General features: G+C 49.1%; 1 protein-coding gene across 1 annotated transcript in view; it reads right to left on the bottom strand.

The window, feature by feature from the left end:
• SFRP1 (secreted frizzled related protein 1) overlaps nt 246–19147 on the bottom strand; it is a 43161-nt gene continuing 24259 nt past the window's right edge. Inside the window, exon 3 of the mRNA XM_018042043.1 lies at nt 246–3686. Within this exon, the coding sequence (XP_017897532.1) occupies nt 3364–3686 (323 nt within the window). The 3' untranslated portion in view covers nt 246–3363. The remainder of the gene's footprint in view (nt 3687–19147) is intronic.

The following is a 19147-nucleotide window of genomic DNA, read 5'->3' as shown; positions in this document are numbered from 1 at the left end:
GAACACACAGACGGGAGAAACTTCTGGAAGTGATTCAGGGGAGCAGGTGGTATACATGGGATGGGGTGCTGGTGCCTTGGGGCCCCCAGGTACTCTGCTATCCCACCATGCCCCATTACCATGTGAAAAGTATTGAATGGGGGCCAGAAAACATCCCTGGAAAAAATGAAGAGAAGGGGTATGTGTGTGGCGGAGGAGGGTGAACGGTGTGCCATTGAGGGGGGAGAAGTCACCATGCACATTGCCACTGATTAATTGAGTGATTTTAGTCAAGTGAATATTGATACATGGCAGGAAAAGCATGAAAATAAAATGAACACATATGGGAATTACTATTAACATAAGTGATAACATCAAAACATCTGGTAAAATGCAGTTTTAAAAAAAACACAAATGAAATGGAATGTAAAACATTTTCACAGTATTCAAAGCATTTATAAGAGATTTGGGTTCTATAAGAGGAATGCTACATGGAGGAACTAGAGGAAACAGGAATCTCGTCTGTGTCCTATGTATCTGCTGGTGAGAGGTCAGGGGACCAGCACATTGTTCCAGGGGAACCTTTCCTAAAACAGAGCTCCTAAGCCCAAGACATCCACACACTTACGGCACAGCAACTGGGTACTTAAGAGTCTGCTGAAAAAGACAGATTCTAGGTTTGCACAATGGGGTCTCAGTCATTTACAGACCCAGATGCCTTAGGGAGCCCTTGGTGCTAATTCACAGCCACCCAAAGCCAAGGGTGACACAGGACGCTCTACAAATAAAATATTCTTGGAATTCTCACCTCACTTTCAGTCTGCTAAGGAAAATACTGATATTCCTCAAAGATTTAGCTGAGTTTTGCCCATGACCCCTCTGGATTCCACCCAGGATGATGATTTTAAACGTTTATGAAGACGATCTTTGCACTAGCGATGATTACCAAATCACCTACACCGCTCTTCTGGAAAGGAGTGAGCAAGCCCACAAATCTCCAAATTGGTTTCGGCATATCCTTTGTTGTGAAAAACAACGGTTTGTGATCAAATGCAGCTCTGGACCCAGAGCCTCTCTTCACCCTAAACTGGCTGACGGGTCACAGCCCAGGCTGTCCCATGTCCACAGGGAACCTCAGGTCCGGGGCTCTGTGGCCCGGGTAAAACCTGCAGCTGCAATTCACATTTCCAATTTATTCTGAACGCTCATCTGAAAACACCACTTCCTACCTGAGAATTTCCATTTAGAGTCTACCTATTCACTGATAACCTTTCTAGAGTAACCGCTGTGCCCCACGTGAAGCTTTCCCAAGGCCCCCACCCTGAAGAGGCCCTGTGACATGACACCCTCTGTCCAAACAAGCAGATACATAAGAACACTGAGCTTTTGGGTTAATCAATCAAAACTAAGACCCAGATCCAGGCTTTCATGAATTGCTCTGAATTTCAGTTGACAATAGGAAAGGAGGATATTTCTAATTCACTAATATATATATATACACACATTTTTTTTTTAAAAAATGATCCAAAATTACAGGCAAATCACATACAATCCCCAACACTTTATGATTAAAGGTCAGAGAGAATTTTAAAAATGTATTAAACGATGGGTCACTAATTGCCAGGGGTTCATTTAGATCAGGATAACCCTCAAGTAGGTAACAAGGTTGGCAGGCTGGTTTTCAGACTGTACTTTAGAAAGTTAACAGAAGGAGCCACAGGGTTGATGAGCCTGAGTTCCACTGCAGCATCAGATTCACCCAGAGGGACAATTACGAAAGTCCTCGCGGTGTTACAGAGAATTAAGAATCCGATGTGAGGAAGAAATCAACATTAATTTTTTTCCGGGGGGGGTAATTACTTCCTATACATTGAACAAGAGGAGTCAAGTTGCTTCCATGAATGGGTTTATGTACATCACTTATTAACACACGGGTGTGAGAATTATCTTAGGGCCCTTGGGGAAAAACCGCAGTTGCTTTGCTTTCTAAATTCCCTCCTTGGAATGGGGACCTTTGTAGCTTAACTTTCCCTCTGCAGAAATGAAAACAAAATATTTTGTTAAGTGCAGGAGGACAGGCAGGCAGCCTATTCTGACTGTCTCTGATCTCTAGGCAATCAAGTTCAAAGGAATCCATTCTTCACAAGAAAGACAGGAGTGGGGCACACTGTGAGTTTAAATTAGCGTGGTGTTGGGCCCAGGGTAACCCAGAACCCCTCAGGAAGGAGAACCACAGCTATGCTTAGGAGAATCCACCTCCCACAGAAACTACCCAGAAAGACAGCTGCTCAGCTAGAAAGTGATCTCAAAGGCATGCAGAGTCCCCCATCTTGCCACACCTTTCCAAATGCTCCATGGAGACTTTTTTAAACAAACAAAAATCCTTGAAGAGTCAGGGGGTTTGTTGGTTGCTTTAAAACAATGTGAAACAAACAACAAGGGAATTAGATTAATAAGCTCTTCACCCAATGACAGTTTGCCCTAGACGAGCAATTTGCTGGACTGTTCTAAATTTTTTTTTTCTGTTTTTCTCCTTTAACTCTGTTTTTTTTTATTTTTTGAAAACCACTAACAATTGCCTTCCCAGTCTATGAGTCATCACCTCTGTCACCCAAGGCAGGCCTGTGCTGCCCTCCACGTGTCAGGAGGCGAGATCACGGCGGGGTCTGATGGTAACCACCTCCAGGGCATCCGAGACAGGCTTGTCCGTGTCAAGGACCACATGGAGGCGGGGGCCAGGCACTGTACTCCCTTGGGCTATTTCTCAAGCTCCCCCTCCCCGCACCGGTCACTCTCTGGAGCTGATCTTCATGGTGAGCGTGGTGGTGTGTTTGTTTCTGTCTGAACCATGGACAGAAAGAGAAAATTCCTCTGGAACGGAAAGCATTTTGCCAAGAGTTAGAAGTTTTAGTTCCACAGGCATAGACTAGCTGATAGGTCCATAAATGGTGTGCAGTGACACGCAGAGCGTGGCGGAAGCTAGCGTCTGCTGCCCTCGCTAGCTCTGGCCGCCAGCCCCCTTTCTGGGCCGGCAGAGTTGCCTTTTTCAGTGACTGTGTCTCTGGTGGACCCGGCAGGCCTGTATCTCCCTTTCTCCCCCCGGGGATGTGCTGCTCCACGTGTAGGTCTTGAGAAGCTTCCTAATCTAAGTGGGTTTCTCACCTGGGCGTGCGGCTTTAAATATCGGCTCTACCTGTGGCGGCTGGAGCCTGGGGAAGGCGGGAGGGTCACGATGCTGCAAAGCAACTGGGTTACGCCGCCCTCCACCTCAAAGGAGCACGGGGGTGGAGGGGGAACCACCGGGGGTCCAGGGGCGTCCGCTCAGCCCTCACCCCTCCCCTGCCCCCCAGGCTCCCTCCCCAACCCGCCCCCCCTTCCCAAGAGTCACTTGAAGACCGACTGGAAGGTGGGACACTCGTGATTCTTCATCTTCTTCATGAAGTTCTTGAACTCCTTGTTTTTCTTGTCCCACTTGTGGATGGCCGTCAGCAGGTACTGGCTCTTGACCTTGCGGCCCATGATGAGGAAGTGGTGGCTGAGGTTGTCCAGCTGGTGGCAGGGGCAGTCGGCCCCATTCTTCAGGTACAGGACCAGCTTCTTCAGCTCCTTCTTCTTGATGGGCCCCAGCTTCAGGGGCTTCTTCTTCTTGGGGACGATCTTCTTGTCACCGTTTTCTTTTTTCACTTCCTTGATTTTCATCCTCAGGGCTAGAGGGGTGAGGGCAGGGAGGGGAAGAGGAGAGGAGAGAGTTTTAAAATACGGCTTTTCAAAAAGCTAGTGGGGAGCTGCTGGATAGCATGGGGGGCTCAGCTTGGGGCTCTGAGATGACCTCGAAGGGTGGGATGGGGCTGGGGGGAGGGAGGTCCCAGAGGGAGGGACATATGTACACATATAGCAGATTCACTTGGTCGTACAGCAGAAACTGACATGACATTGTAAAGCAATTATACTCCAATTAAAAAAAAATCAAACATGGCTTTTCATCTGCAACCACAACCCACCTGGGGGCTGAAGAGCAGGAGAAATAGAAAGCAAAGAGCACCTCAAAGAGGGAGGCTATATGTATCTATTCTATAGATAAGGACCAAGGTCTCAGGCAACCTTCACACACAGATTCTGCCCCTTATTTTTGGTGTATCTGATGGTATCTTAATAGTTGCCACAGGATGTCATGAGTGGCTCAAACAGATGTTCAAAACCAAATCATGTGTTTCTTTTTAAAAACTCTGGGACTCAGACGGTCATACAATGCTTCAAGAGAAGAAGGGGACCCTCTAAACCAATCAAGGCCATATAATCTAATGGTACAGACCTCGGCACTCAAAGAAAAAACTTACCCTGAGTTGGTTGTTTTGTTTTTTTTTTTAAGGAGAAAGTTATTGGTTTAGTTTTTTTTTTTAACATCCAAAGGACCTAAAAGTCAGGCTCTGGAAATAAGACAGACAAGACCTATGTGTGTGCTGCCAGCAGGGGAAAGCTAACTGCATCAAACATCAGTGTCCGACTTCAGCATCGGGACTGTGGTTCCAACCACGGTGCCTCTAGGAAGTTCAGACCGCAGGTACCACTGACAGGCTGTCCACCACTCATCAACCACTAGACGGCGCCACTAATGGGCTATCCTATCCACAGCGTAGACCCACAGAACCAAACTCGACTTGGACCTCTCAACCCACTGGAGAGAGTCCTGGAGGGCCTCTGATGGATAAATCCAGGTGGCGGTTCCTCAGTTCCAACATGGTACCCGGCCTTCTTCCATTCTCAGCCTGGCTCCCTGCAGAGAGGGAAAGCCAACCCTCCGGCCAACTCTACCTCCTCATCTTTCTGTTTCTACGGAGCCCGAGCCGACAGTGCTTGGGTGTTGCTGTGTGGACAACACGCTCCCATGCTGGCTACACAGGGTTAGCTGGGGAGGGTAAAGTAGCATGGAGGCGTCTTGTAATTGGAAATGCACCAAGAACACAAACAGCATCCCCATAGCAATCAGCTCCCCTCAGAAACTGGCCGGTCAGGGATTGCCCCAAAGGAGCTGGAAACCATTTCTAGATCCTGGTCACCAGATGGTATGTCCATCCTCTGAACTCCTCTGAATTCCAAATCACCAAGCCCTCTCTTTCAAATAGCTCCAAGCTTCCACCCACACTCCATGAAGAAAGACTTGAATCTGAGCTATAGAACAGTAGCTAGTGATTAGGAAAGTATCTGGATGTCAGCAAGCATGTTGAGTATTCTCCATGCACCTCCTCCATGAAACCTAATAACTCCACACAGAAGGCACAATTATTCCCCCCATTTAACAGATGAGAAAACTGAGGTGTCAGGGTTACCTTTACTTGCCCAGAGTCATTGATCCTAAACTTAAACTCATGGACTGAGTGTCCACTTGTAATTACCGTGCTGTGCAGGCTGAATTGCAACATTCTTTATAATGAAGCTGACATTTCAAGCATTGATTAAATGGACCAAGAAAATAAGGGAAAACAGTTAGGGCTCTCTTCCCAGGTTCAGCCACATTTCAAAATGGCTTTTACTTAATGAAATGGTAAGAGTTCCTCCCGGTTGAAAGGAGCTATTCCGGCCAAAGTAACACTGCATGCGTGATGGCTTTATCATTTAATGTTTAGTTGAGTAAAAGCACATTCTCGGCCAACCCAAGAATTAGGTGGAGGGAGAAATCCTAGAACAAATCTTCAGGGGATGTGTCAAAGCCAGGAAACTGAATGTGCTCCCATCACCTTCTCTTACGGAAAGGGTTCTAGATCTCCAGCCTCTGGGCCCCATGTAACACCCCAGGCCCTCAGCCTGGATGAAAGACTTCAGTCCCAAGAGTGGCAGAAGTTTTGGGGACTAGTCCAAGCAGCAGAGGCCTAGCCCTCACCCGAAGGCTGGACAGACCCGCACACACGGGAGTGTGCTGAGCACAGTCTCCCAAAGAGCTCCTGGCTTTACCTCCACCACCCCCCGCCGATCCAGTCACTGCCCAGCCCTTCTGATTTCACTTGACTCCCCCACCCACCCGGACCCTGAGGACGAGGCAGGAGGACCCACAGGTGGGAGAGCATCAAATAGGAAGCAGCACAGGTCAGCCTCTGGGACCTCTGCCCGCTCACTCGCATCCAACACTCTGCGATCCTGGGGACTGTATAGCCTGCCAGGCTCCTCTGTTCATGCGGATTCTCCAGGAAAGAATACTGCAGTGGGTAGCCCTTCCATCCTCCAGGGGAATCTTCCCAACCCAGGTCCCCCGCATTGCAGGCGGATTCTTAACTGACTCAGCCATCAGGGAAGGCCAAGAATACTGGAGTGGGTAGCCTATCCTTTCTCCAGGGGATCTTCCTGATGCAGGAATCACACCAGGGTCTCCTGCATTGCAGGCAGATTCTTTACCAGCTGAGCTACCAGGGAAGCCCCCATGTCTGCCCAAATAGGCCCACTTGGCTGGGTCCCCTGGTTGGTTTATAATCCTTGTACCTGGTGGGTCGCCTGAGAAATGACTTCACCTGTGTGAGTCTGTAGCTCACTGAACAAGAAAGTTCTCCTGGGGACGAGCCCGAGAAACTCCCTGCCAGGCTTGGTGAGTTCAGCTCCATTTCTGCCCACCCCCTGCACCGCAAGGACCCACTGACCCAAGGAAGGCAACCAGGACTTCAGGGAGGTGAGGCGATGGGGACGCATGTCAGGTGACCCTGGACTGCTTCCCAAGGTCTAAAGCCACGATTCCAGTGTTGCTGTAGGAGTGATCAATGACATCACCGAGGCAGTGGGGAGGGCGAGGAATGAGTGCATTTCCAGGGACAACTGGGCACCTCCTTATCTGCAGAGAAGTGAGCCATCATCTGGGGGAAAGAACCCACGCGACAGTCACTCTCTCTGTGGCTCCAACAGCATGCACAGCAACCACCGTTCTTACTGATGACAATCAAGACGAAGGACTCGGGGTGACAAGCAAGGCCAGGCTCCGTAAGAAGAGACTCGGCCTCGAACCCACACCTGACCCCGAAGAGCACTCTGGTTCCCACTACACCATGACGGGGTTTCAAATGCTAGTGCTCCAGTGGAAACTATTTCCTTCTTTTGATTGTGTTGCTTTTAATCACAACTCAAATCAAAAAATTAATGTTCCTTTGCCATGACCGTGTCAAGGAATTTGGTTTACATAGGTGGGGAGAGGGGAGGGAGAAGCCAGTGATGGACATGTGTTTTGCATTAGACTCTCCGCTTCTTGCCATTTGGCTCACTTTCTTTTTTTGAGGTGGGAAAGAGGAGGCACATGTGGCCAGAAATTACTACCATCTTTTCCATCTTCCAGGGGTTTATTTTAGCGATGCAGATTACCAACAATGTTTGGATAGGCGATTAGCCGTCCCAGGTTGATTTCCCCCTGCCTTGCGGCTATGTGTGCAGACCCCCACCATGCCACAACCAGGGGCTGCTGGGCCAGGGGGCCGGGGGGTGGGGCACTGACCCCCCACTCCACTGCTCCCTCCACCCAGCCTCCACCGCGGGGACAGCCCGGAGCCCCAGGGACTTCGCCCGTGGACCGCGTTTGCATCACATACGGCGCCGGTGCGCGAGCAGGAGAAGCCCGAGGATGGAGCCGCTGGGCTTACAGCTGGGGCGCAGCTGGAGTCCCCGGTCCTGGGTTCAAACTGTGTTCCATGTTCAACCACAGAAGCTGGTCTCGAGCTCCCAGAGTCTGCCTTTTCCTTCTGTAAGGCGCAGAGTGCCGTCTGCCTGCGGGCCCGGCAGGGTGACCATCCGGAAGGCCGTGCTGGGTGGTCCTGGGCTGACAGCGACGCCCACCCCCAGCACCGCACCTCCCACCCCATCCCTATGCTTCTCTGTCTCCTCAGGGGGCTGACTCCCCTGGTGATGAGTCCACGTCTGCCTCGGGCCCTTGATATCAGTTTCCCTGAGCTAAAGCGAAACAAAAATAAAACCCTTCTTTGGGTTTGTTTTTTTTTTTGGCAACAACTTAACATCCTCTGACAGTAGAATGGGACTCCTGTCTCTCGCCTGGCTGGTCACTGCCAGCAAGAGCTCAGAGACCAGAAACTATGAAAACCCTAAACTTAAGGTCACAGTTAGGGCCTATGGGTGTTTCTCCACAGCCTTAAAATTAAATGACCCCTTCTAACAGGGAGCTCAGAGCTCGATGCTCTGTGATGACCTAGAGGGGTGGAATGGGGGCGGGGGTGGGAGGGAGACTCAAGAAGGTGGCGATCTATGTGTACATACAGTTGATTCACACTGTTGTACAGCCGAAGCAAACACAACATTGGAAAGCAGTTATACTCAAAAAAAAAAAAAAAATTAAAAACAAACACAATCCCCTTCTATTCAGACAGATTTTGAAAGCTTCATTCCATGTGCAGTCACCGAAACCATAGTTTTTTGCTCACAACTGACCCTCTCCCGGTAGCCTCCCCACAAGGCCTGGACATTTTCTGAGGCTGAAATGAGCACAGGAAGCTCATTACACTCATCCCAAACCCACACTGGCTTCAAAACTGTCTCTTTCTCCCGACCTGCTTATGCTAATGAGGCCGCCATCCTTCCAATCACCCGGACAGGAAGCCTGGATGAGAGGCCACAGTTGGCCAAGGGCCAGGCATTTACAGGATCCACAGTGAGGAACTGCGGCAGGAATGCAAGAAAGGGCCCTGAGGGGGAAGATGGGGAGGAGGCTGAGTCAGTCCCCAGCTTTGTGACTCATCTGATCACCGATGATAATCGTTACAGTGAAGAGTACAGAGAAAAGGAGAGACGGAGGGAACTTCCCTGGGGAGTTCCTGCAAAGTCATCAGAAGCATGGATGGAAAACCAGGCAGCCCGGTGTCTCTCGGGGAAGGTGCTTTTCACATGGAAGCAACGCTCCTTGATCTCCCTTGCTATTGAGTTTAAAGATGAGTGTGGGACCGGAGCACTGGCCTTGGCAATGGTTGGGGGGCGGGGGCCTGGGTGTTGCTGATGACCTGTGGGAGCCAGAACCAGAGGGGTCGAGGGAGAATCCCAGAGAGCTTAAAACCAATGGGATGGAAAGACAGAAGGTTTTGCATCCTCAACCAGCAAGCATCTGGAATGTTTGTGAAGCGTTACCCCTGGCCACTTCTTGCCAAACATCTTGCCGAAGATTGGGCATACGATCATTTCCACTCCTCTAAAATTACAGTTTAAGAAAAGTTATAAACATATGCAAGAAAATGGTACAGAAACGAGGACATCACATCTCATATAACAGAAAGCAAATGGATGGTGGATCCCAGCTTGACGAAGAGAAGAAAAGCGGAAACCCAGCTGCTGACAGAGGGGGCTGAGAGCAAGAAAGCGCCGATTCACACGGCAGGGCCCAGAAGTGCCCGAGAGCTAGGGGCCACTGGGCGCTTCTGAGCGGGGTTACGGAGACTCCATTAAATATAGGAATTGATAAGCGTGCATCGACGCACCGAGATCCATGAGCCGGGCCGTGAGTCCAGATGACCACCCCTCGCCCAGTCCAGCAGCAGCCAAGAGGTTTATTCTGTACAGAAAGTTCGATCCAGACAGACTGGGCTTGGGTGCACCAGACGCACAGGAAGATGGGGTGGGAAGGAGCAGCGCTGACACCAAGGGCTCAGTGAGAGCCTGTAGTGAAGAGTGGGGCTCTGAGCGACAGCCCCAATCAGAGGATCCCGGAGGGTTCCATCTGAAAAAACCAACAACCCCAAAGAGAAGACCCACAGCTCCCTCCAACGAAATTCCAAAATGAGGCTCTAAACTCACAGGACACGCATACACACAGAGTTCCAACTTAGTGATTTACTCTTAAACTCAAAAGGATCAGCAGGCATTTAAAGGCAAGCCTCTAAATGTCAACAAGAGATTAAAACGTACAAAATACACAGGAAAGAAAAAGAAGGCGGAGATGACGGAGACAAGGTAGGCTGCGGAAGAAACTTTTTTACAAAATAACCGAAGACACTGTGTTCACGGAATGAGAAACGAATTCTGTGGAGAGGAATGTTCAGAGAACCCAAAGAGTATTTGAAATTTCCAAAGGTAAGAGCAGAAATAAAGAATGAAACGTGTGTGCTTTAAGATAAGGGTGGAAACATTTCCTGGAAAACTGGACGAAATGACAAAGAGATGGAAACAGGAGAAAGCAAGGGAAAAGAGAGGCTCAGTCCAGGAGGCCCAATGTCTGAACCAAGAAAACAAACAACAGAGAACCAAGAAAATACCAAAGAAATAATACAAGAAAAATTTCCAGGAAGGAGGAATACAAGCTCTCAGATTAAACAGTGCCCACATCAGGAAGATCCCCTGGAGGAGCGCATGGCAATCCACTCCAGTATTCTTGCCTGGAGAATCCCCATGGACAGAGGAGCCTCGTGGGCTACAGTCCGTAGGGTTGCACAGAGTCAGCAATGACTGAATCGACTTAGTACGCACGCACAAGTCAATGAACGGGTTTTCCCAAGCAGCTTAGCAGTAAAGAATCCACCTGCAAAGCAAGAGACTCAAGAGACGTAAGTTCGACCCTGGGTCAGGAAGATCCCCTGGAGAAGGAAATGGCAACCTGCTCCAGTATTCTTGCCTGGAGAATCCCATGAACAGAGGAGCCTGGCGGCTACAGTCCATTGGGTCGAAAAGAGTCAGATATGACTGAGTGACTGAGCACACACAGGTCAATGAATCATGACATCTAGAAACACCAGGGATAAAGAGATCTTACAAGAATCCTCCAGGGAAAAAGACAGGATACATCTACTGCAAAGCACCAGGCACCAGAATAGCACAGGATTCGTCCACAGCAACACTAGAAGCTAAAAGATCATGGAGCCATGCTTTCAAAATTCCCAAATTCAGGGAAGAAGGAATAGTTAGGATGTTTGGGATCAGCAGGTACACACCACTATATTTAAAATGGACAACCAACAAGAATCTACTGTGTGGCACAGGGAACTCTGCTCAATGTTACATGGCAGCCTAGGTGGGAGGGAAGTTTGGGGGAGAGTGGATACATGTATATGTACGGCAGAGTCCCTTTGCTGTTTACCTGACACTATCACAACATTGTTAATTGTCTATACTCCAATATAAAATAAAAGGTTTTTTAAAGAATTCAGTACTGAAAAAAAAAAATAATTCAGTACTGAGTCAAACTCAGTGGGGCTGAGGAGAAGAAAAACAACTTCAGACATTCAATGATTTAAATAAAAAGTCTTCCATGTATCTCTTCTTGGGAAACTGCTCTAAAAATGCAGAATCCAACCGAGGACCAGGAAACTAAAGCTTTAACATAAGATAAAAGCAATGGAAGCCTTAAAATGGTTTTCCAGGACAACTGTGTGATGGGCTTAAAGCTCAACCAGTACAGATAGAAACAGGAGGAAAGAAGGGCCAGGCAGATTGGATGAAGACCTGCAGGAACATTTGGGGCTGAATTCATAACATAAGGAACCAGGTAAATAAACTGAGGTAACTACTATCTCAGGGGAACAGTGTATAAGAAAGAAAACATAAATGCAGTACACACACGGCTCAACTGTGAATTATATTTACATAATCACAACAAATTAAACACTGAATATCAATTTAACCAAAAATGTTAAACTGCAAAGAATGGGAAGAAGAGGGAATAGACTATAAGATAGACATTACCAATAACAGAAAATCAAGTGTCTAAAAATTAAGAATTTGATTAAAAAGTAAAAATTGTTTAAAAATGAAAATTAAGCAAAAGATAAATCTTTGTCCTCAATCGTAGAGCATTAATAAGTAATGTCTAAAAATTAAGTTAAAATTAAATATGGTTTGCAAGTGAAACAACTGACAAAGGATTCATCTCCAAAATTTACAAGCAGCTCATGCAGCTCAATAACAAAAAAAAAAAAAACCAACCCAATCAAAAAGTGGGCAAAGACCGAGAAAGATATTTCCTCAAAGAAGACATACAGATGATCAACAAACACATGAAAAGATGCTGAACACTCATTATTAGAGAAATGCAAATCAAAACCTCAATGAGGTATCACCTCACACCCGTCAGAATGGCCCTCATCAAAAAACTCTGCAAACAATACATGCTACAGAAGATGAGGAGAAGAGGGAACGCCCTTGCACTGTTGGTGGGAATGTACATTGATGTAGCTACTATGGAGAACAGTATGGAGATTTCTTAAAAAACTAGGAATAAAACTGCCATATGACCCAGAGATCCCACTACTGGGCATATACGCTGAGAAAAACATAATTGAAAAAGACACATGTACCCCAATGTCCCTGCTTTGTTGCTCAGTCATGTCTGACTCTTTGCGACCCCATGGACTGTAGCCCACCAGGATCCTCTGTCCATGGGATTCTCCAGGCTAGAACACTGGAGTGGGTAGCCATTCCCTTTCCCAGGGAATCCTCCCAACCCAGGGACTGAACCCGAGTCCCCTGGATTCTTTACCATCTGAGCCACCAGGGAAGCCAACAATTTACAATAGCAATGGCGCCCCGCTCCAGCACTCTTGCCTGGAAAATCCCATGGACGGAGGAGCCTGGTGGGCCACAGTCCATGGGGTCGCTGAGTCGGACATGACTGAGCGACTTCACTTTCACTTTTCACTTTCATGCGTTGGAGAAGGAAATGGCAACCCACTCGTGTTCTTGCCTGGAGAATCCCAGGGACGGGAGCCTCATGGGCTGACGTCTGTGGGGTCGCACAGAGTCGGACACGACTGAAGCGACTTAGCAGGGCATGGAAGCAACCTAGATGTCCATAGACTGATGAATGGATAAGAAAGTTGTACATACATTACAATGGAACATTACTCAGCCACAAAAAGGAATGCAATTGAGCCAGCTCTAGTGAGGTGGATGAACCTAGAGCCTGTTATACAGAGTGAAGTTAAGTCAGAAACAGGAAAACAAATATAGTATACTAACACATATATATGGAATCTAGAAAAATGGTACTGATAAACCTATTTGCAGGCAGGAATAAAGGCACAGACGTAGAGAACAGACTTTGGACACAGCAGGGGGAGGAGAGGGAGGGACAATTTGAGAGAGCGGCATTGAAACATACATTACCAAGTGTAAACAGATAGCCAATGGGAAGCTGCTGCATAACACAAGGAGCTCAAACCTGGTACTCTGTGACCACCTAGCAGGGTGGGATGGGGTGGGAGGTTGGGGGGAAGCTCAAGAGGGAGGGGACATGTGTACTTATAGCTGATACCCGTTGTTGTATGGCAGAAGCCAGAATAATACTGTAAAGCATTTATCCTCCAATTAAAAATAAATTTTAAAAATTAAGTATGGTCTTTATTTACTCCATTTTGCTAACTATCCAAAAAAAAAAAAAAGCTGAAAATTATTTCCTCTGGGTTGTGGGTATCAGTGGTTGGAAGGCATTGGCAGAGGCCTGCAGTTTTTTGTTAAAAGCCTTTTAATACTATTTGACATTTTAAATTCCATTTATTCTGAAGCAAAAAAAACTTAATTAAAAAAAAAAGCTTGCTGTCTAGTAAAGAGCTGAAATGTATATAAAATGTCAATGAATCACAAAATGGGAGCTCTTAAAAGAAACACAAAGATTACAATTCCAGGCCCTTCAATTCCTATTCAGCTAGAGCAGCTTGGCTTCACTCGGGGCTTCTCAGGAAGGGTTTTTTTGAGTAGGAATTCTACTTTTTCCGCCATTCATCTGAGAGGAGGAGGTAGCCTATAGGGTATGTCAACCCGATCATTTTTCAGATAAAATTTAAAAAACCAGTTACGTTAGCATTCAGATTATTTACTTTGAACAGGATGGGATGTTCAACCTGGTTCAGCTGAATTGCCTCCCCAAGGCTGAAGGTACTCACAAGCTCTGCTGGGAACCCTGTTCCCTGCCTCTCAGTCAGAGCTCCTTACATGAGGTCACAGGGCCTCCCAGCAAGGAGGAGGACGGCATGGGGTCCCTGCAGATTCTGGGGACCGCTGGCAAAGCCATCAGATACACTGTCTCCAAGAGATGCCAATAAAAAAATCCTCTTGGGGCAAGTAACCCCTGACATCACCGATTCCTAGTGACTTGCTCTCCAAAATCCCTTTCTCTGGCAGACAGGGCTGAAGTTTCCCAAACAGATGATCTGAGCAGCGCCGACACATTCACAAGGCCCTCACACACACAGCCGGGATGACAAGACTGACTAGCTCTCTTCCCCAAGTGTCCCGTTCGTTCCCTGCCCCCAGAACCAGGAAGGAACCACAGTTTACATCCCCAGTCCCGCCCATCCTCCCGGTGTGGGGGGGGGCGGGGAACCTGTTCAGAGAGCGGACCTCACTGTGCGGTAAGACAGAGACGACCTGATTTTCTACATTCTGGCCCCATTTTCACGAATCTCTTGGGTGGGCGACCCTGAGGCAGCAAGTGCCATCCCCAAAGCCGACTGTGCAAATGAGGTTCGGTCACCACGCTGGGTAAGAGCGGGGCCCTGAGAAGCTGAGGCTCCTTCCAACCCTCAGCAGGGTCCAGGCTGCAGCAACGGATCCAAATGAGTCCTGCTGACAAAGCCCCTCGAAGGCTGCTCCACAGACCTCCGTTCCCAGCAGGGGCCGGGGTTTGCATCATTAATTCCTTGAGCAAAGAAAAGGGGCTTGTGCTTGGTCACAGTAACGCAGACTCTCTCCCCAACCACAAACCACATGTGGCATATTCACATGCATCTACTGACTACACGACAGATGCTACAAAAAAAAAAAAAAGAAAGAAAAACCCAAAGAAAACAAACAAAAAAATTATTGAAAGCAGCTTTTCTTTTTCTCTCATTTACAAAAAAATAAATAAATAAACCCAGCAGACGTAGAAAATGTTCCTGAGCAATTTATTTGGGGCAAATTATTTCATTGAAATTGTCCTGTTTTCTGGATCCCAGATAGCTTGCCGAGTTGGTGGGGGGAGGGGGCAGTTAAGGCAGGAGAGTGGATTTCGCAACTTTATGCCCCCAGCGCCGACACACTCACAAGGCCCTCACACACACAGCCAGGCGTGCAGCGTCCCTGTCAGCCATCCAGAATCTCACTGCCTAATTGCTTGATTTCATGGATTGTGTTAAATCCCCACTGATTGAAGCTAATGGTGCAAAATGCAAGCCCCACTATGAGAGCAAAGGGCTGCCTGGCGTGGTTTTATTTGGGACAGCGTGTGCACTAGCGGCCCAGGCAGCAGGGGCCCGGGCCCCTCGCCTTCCCAGGAGGACCACGTCCCCAGGCAGGAGGCAGAGGAGAATAGGAGACTCGCTTAAATAAAGTCAGTCATGAGGATTGATGGAATCTTGGCTCCAAGTCCGGGCCAACTGGCCAAGGCAAGCAGTCCTCCTCCTGGAGGGGTCACTGGTTTTCCCTTCCCCTGCATTCCACCCCCCAGGGTTCGCCCACATGGCATGCTGGAGTGTGCAATGGTCTCTTGGACAGAAAAAGAAGGAGACCGGGTTTCAGAAACAGGACGAGGAAAAGCTGTGAGCTAGTCCGGACTCTGAAAGACGCTCCAGAGAGGGGTCCTGGGGATCTTCAGGGGGAGGGCTGGTTAAAATGCAGATTTCCCAGAAGCCCCCGCAGCGGCACGGGGATGGGGCCCGAGAACCTGCAGTTCTAACCTGTTCCCAGGCAATGCTGATGTTGCTGGTCTTGGGAGCACACTTGAGAACCACTAGTTTCAAAGGGTGGGAGGTAGGGATAGGGTGGGCTGTTTGGTCGATCACCTTGGTTATTCATACTGTTGCACTCTGAGGACTCTTTCTTGGATGGTGTTTGAACTTTCTGGAGGCCCAGGACAGCCCTCCAAACGCATTAAAGCTCAGGCTGAAGTCAGCATGGGCATGTCCAAAACCCGGCCGACCTCGAGCAAGCGGGTCTAGTGCCACTTTCAGAATCACTGAGGTCTCGGGGGCTGCTACCCTGCAGGAGCGGAATCTTGCAAAGTCAGGAAAACCAAGGCTTTGACAGCAAGAGGTAGCACATTTCAGAGGATCTAAGCCCAGAATCGGCCAACTCCAGCCTCTGGTTGGGACTCCATCACTAACCTCTGTACCAATCACTTGACTTCTCTGGGTCTTCATGGAGCCACTTGGACCAGTTCGTATCGATTTCCATTCCAGCACTGGCCATCTGTCTAAACCTTCACGTCCCCTTTCTCTGTCTTGAAATCCAGCATAGATCCTCCGAGGAAAAGAACCCTCCATCTCAGGTGGGACGGGCTGCTCTCGCTTGCTCAGTGTCTGGGGACCCTGCTGACAGTAGCCACAGGTCAGCCCACAGGGAACACAATGGCTCAAGAGTCCAGCGATGGCACGGTCTAAACTCAAAAGACAGCCCCAGCAGAGCGTGTCCCAGCTTGGTGGCAGGGAGGGCTTCACAGAACCCCATCTCACGGATACGAGGAGAGGCCCTGACCCCTCAGCTGCGAGATCCCCAGATCGGCTATGACTTTCCTGTCTGAGAGCCGGCGAGAGGCATACCTCAGCCCTTCGCCGTTTTCCTTTCCTAGGCATCCTTCCGGTCAAGCTCCAGGCCATCTTCTTCCAGAAGCCTCCCCGGCCTGGTCCAGCCTTGACCTTCGCGCCCGCCCCCCACCGTCTGCATGGTGACCCGGCTCAGGTGAGCGTGGCTGTGAGCGTGCCTTCCCGCACCCTTCCACGTGAGCTCCTGCAGCCCCGTCCCTGGACTAGAGGGTGCCCCACACACCCCAGAGCTCGGCTAATACTGACGGGATACACCAATGAACCAAGAGATGTAAACAGCACAGGCTGTCCCGAAGGTCACGGCCTCACTGGTGAGACTGATGTTAATCACACAAACCCCGGCTTCAGCGGCAACAACGTCGCCAACAGATATACTCGGCAGGCCAGGCCCTGGTCTAAGCTCTTTCACACGTTAACTCGCCGAACCCTCAGCCACCCCATGGGGCAGACACTTCTGATCTTACTGATCCGGATCAGTAAGGCGGGATGACTTGAGAAGCTGGCCAAGGTCCCACGGGTCAATCAATGGCAGAGCTGGGGTTTGATTCCTGGGAGTCCAACTCATAAATAATCTCAAGGGGAAACTAACTATGCCAGGAGGAGTGGGGCCCTGGCCGGTACCGTTCCCCACCTGAAGCACAGGCGTGCTCAGCTAAGGTCCAGGTGAACCAACCTTGTGTTCGGGCTGGGCAGGTGGCCACTGCACCGTGTGTGTGCGCGCGTGCACGCGCACGCGCGTTTGGTCATTCAGTCACGTCTGACTCTTTGTGATCCTATGGACTGTAGCCCGCCAGGCTCTTCTGTCCATGGGATTCTCCAGGCAAGGTTACTGGAGTGGGTTGCCATGCCCTCCTCCAGGGGATCTTCCCAACCCAAGTACTGAATCAATATCTCTTATGTCTCCTGCATTGGCAGGTGGATTCTTTACCTCTGAGCCACCTGGGAAATCATTTCTCACTTTGAGCAAATAAGATGCTCACAGCCTACAGTACATGATGACTCCTACGGGTGTTCAGAGGCTGCTTTCTGTCCTTTAAGAGGTGCTGCTGCCTCGGGAGCAGAAGCAAGGCTCCACAGCGAGCCCACAAGACACTAAATTAAACATCGATCAACCCAGAGTGCATTCAACCAGATCTTCCATCCAAAAAGTTTTTCAATTCCCTATCATCCCGCGAAATTTCCTGAGGTGTCCAGCAGGGGAAAGCCCAGGTTATGGGGTGGGGAGGTGAGAGCTCTACAACGGAGCCTACAAAACAGGACACTTCAGAGACAGAAAGAGGGCCATTCATTCAGACGCTGGACAACAGGAATACCTGGGATGGTCCTGGGCAAGGAGGATAAGTGGCCGCCCTAACAACAGGTGGCCCGTGTGTGAAGGGGGGATGCGTGCTTCACAGATGTGGCTGGAGGGGAGGTGGCCGGGAAAGGCCTGGTGGGAAGGAAGGGGTGGAGTCTCTTCTCCCTCTCCTGGCTCCCAAAGCTGCCAGGCAGGTGCAGAGGTGCAGCCTCGTGCAGAACAGTATGGAGGTTTCTCCAAACACTAAAGACAGAACGGCCATATGACACACCAATCCCACTCCTGGGCATACATCCGCCCAAAACAGAAACACACTAATTCAAAGAGATATGTGCCCGCCCTCCTCCCAGGGTTCATAGAAGCATTGTTTACGATAGCCAAGACATGGAAGCAACCTAAGTCTCCACCCACGGATGAATGGATAAAGATGTTGTACATATATACAATGGAATATTACTCAGCCATGAAATAGAACGAGATTTTGCCATTTGTAGCAACGTGGATAGACTTGGAGGCCATTATGCTAAGTGAAATAGGTCAGACAGAGAAAGACAAATGCCGTATGATATCACTTATATGTGATCCTTAAAGTCTAAAAAATGCAACTGGTGAATATAACAGAAAAAATAAAGCATGCTCACAGATACAGGAACAAACCAGAGGCAACCAGTGGTAGGTACATGATAAGCGTTGAGGAGTGGGTGGTATAAACGACTGGGGTAAGACAGGCTCAAGGATGTAGGTACAACATGGGGAATATAGCCATATTTTTTAGTAACTATAAGTTGTATAAAGCAATAGATAAAATACAGAGAGCTGGCCTCCTCTCCACTGTCAAGGGTCCCAGCTCCTGCCAAACTCAGAGGGTGGGCACTCCCGGTGGCCGGTGGAATCAGCCCCCAGCTGGGTGTATACTGGCTCCTGTTTTCAGATCCTCCGACCTTCACTGAGTCTCTTTTCTTTCTCTCCACCCACTCAGAGCCTCACACACAGGGAATGGGGACAGATCTGGGTCCTGAGAGCCTGGGGGGAACATGTGCAAGGGGAATAGAGCAACAGGATGAGGAGCCCCACTCAGGGGCTGTGTCAGGGAAGCCACTTCTTAAAAAGAGCATGCATGCTAAGTCATGTAAGTCCTGTCCGGCCCTTTGTGACCCTGAGGACAGTAGCCCACCAGGCTCTTCTGTCCAGGCGATTCTCCAGGCAAGATTACTGGAGTGGGTTGTCGTGCCCTCCTCCAGGGGATCTTTCCAACCCAGGGATCAACCCTCATCTCCTGTGTCTCCAGCATTGCAGGCGGATTCTTTACCACTAGTGCCACTTAGGAAGCCCTTATCAAACAGATTTAAAAAAATAAATAAATACATCATCAACAGACTTGCCCATGGATGCAGAA

This window comes from Capra hircus, chromosome 27, assembly GCF_001704415.2.
Source record: "Capra hircus breed San Clemente chromosome 27, ASM170441v1, whole genome shotgun sequence".
Taxonomy (NCBI): Eukaryota; Metazoa; Chordata; class Mammalia; order Artiodactyla; family Bovidae; genus Capra; species Capra hircus.
The sequence above is the reverse complement of the archived record's forward strand: the minus strand, read 5'-3'. Positions and strand labels throughout refer to the sequence as shown.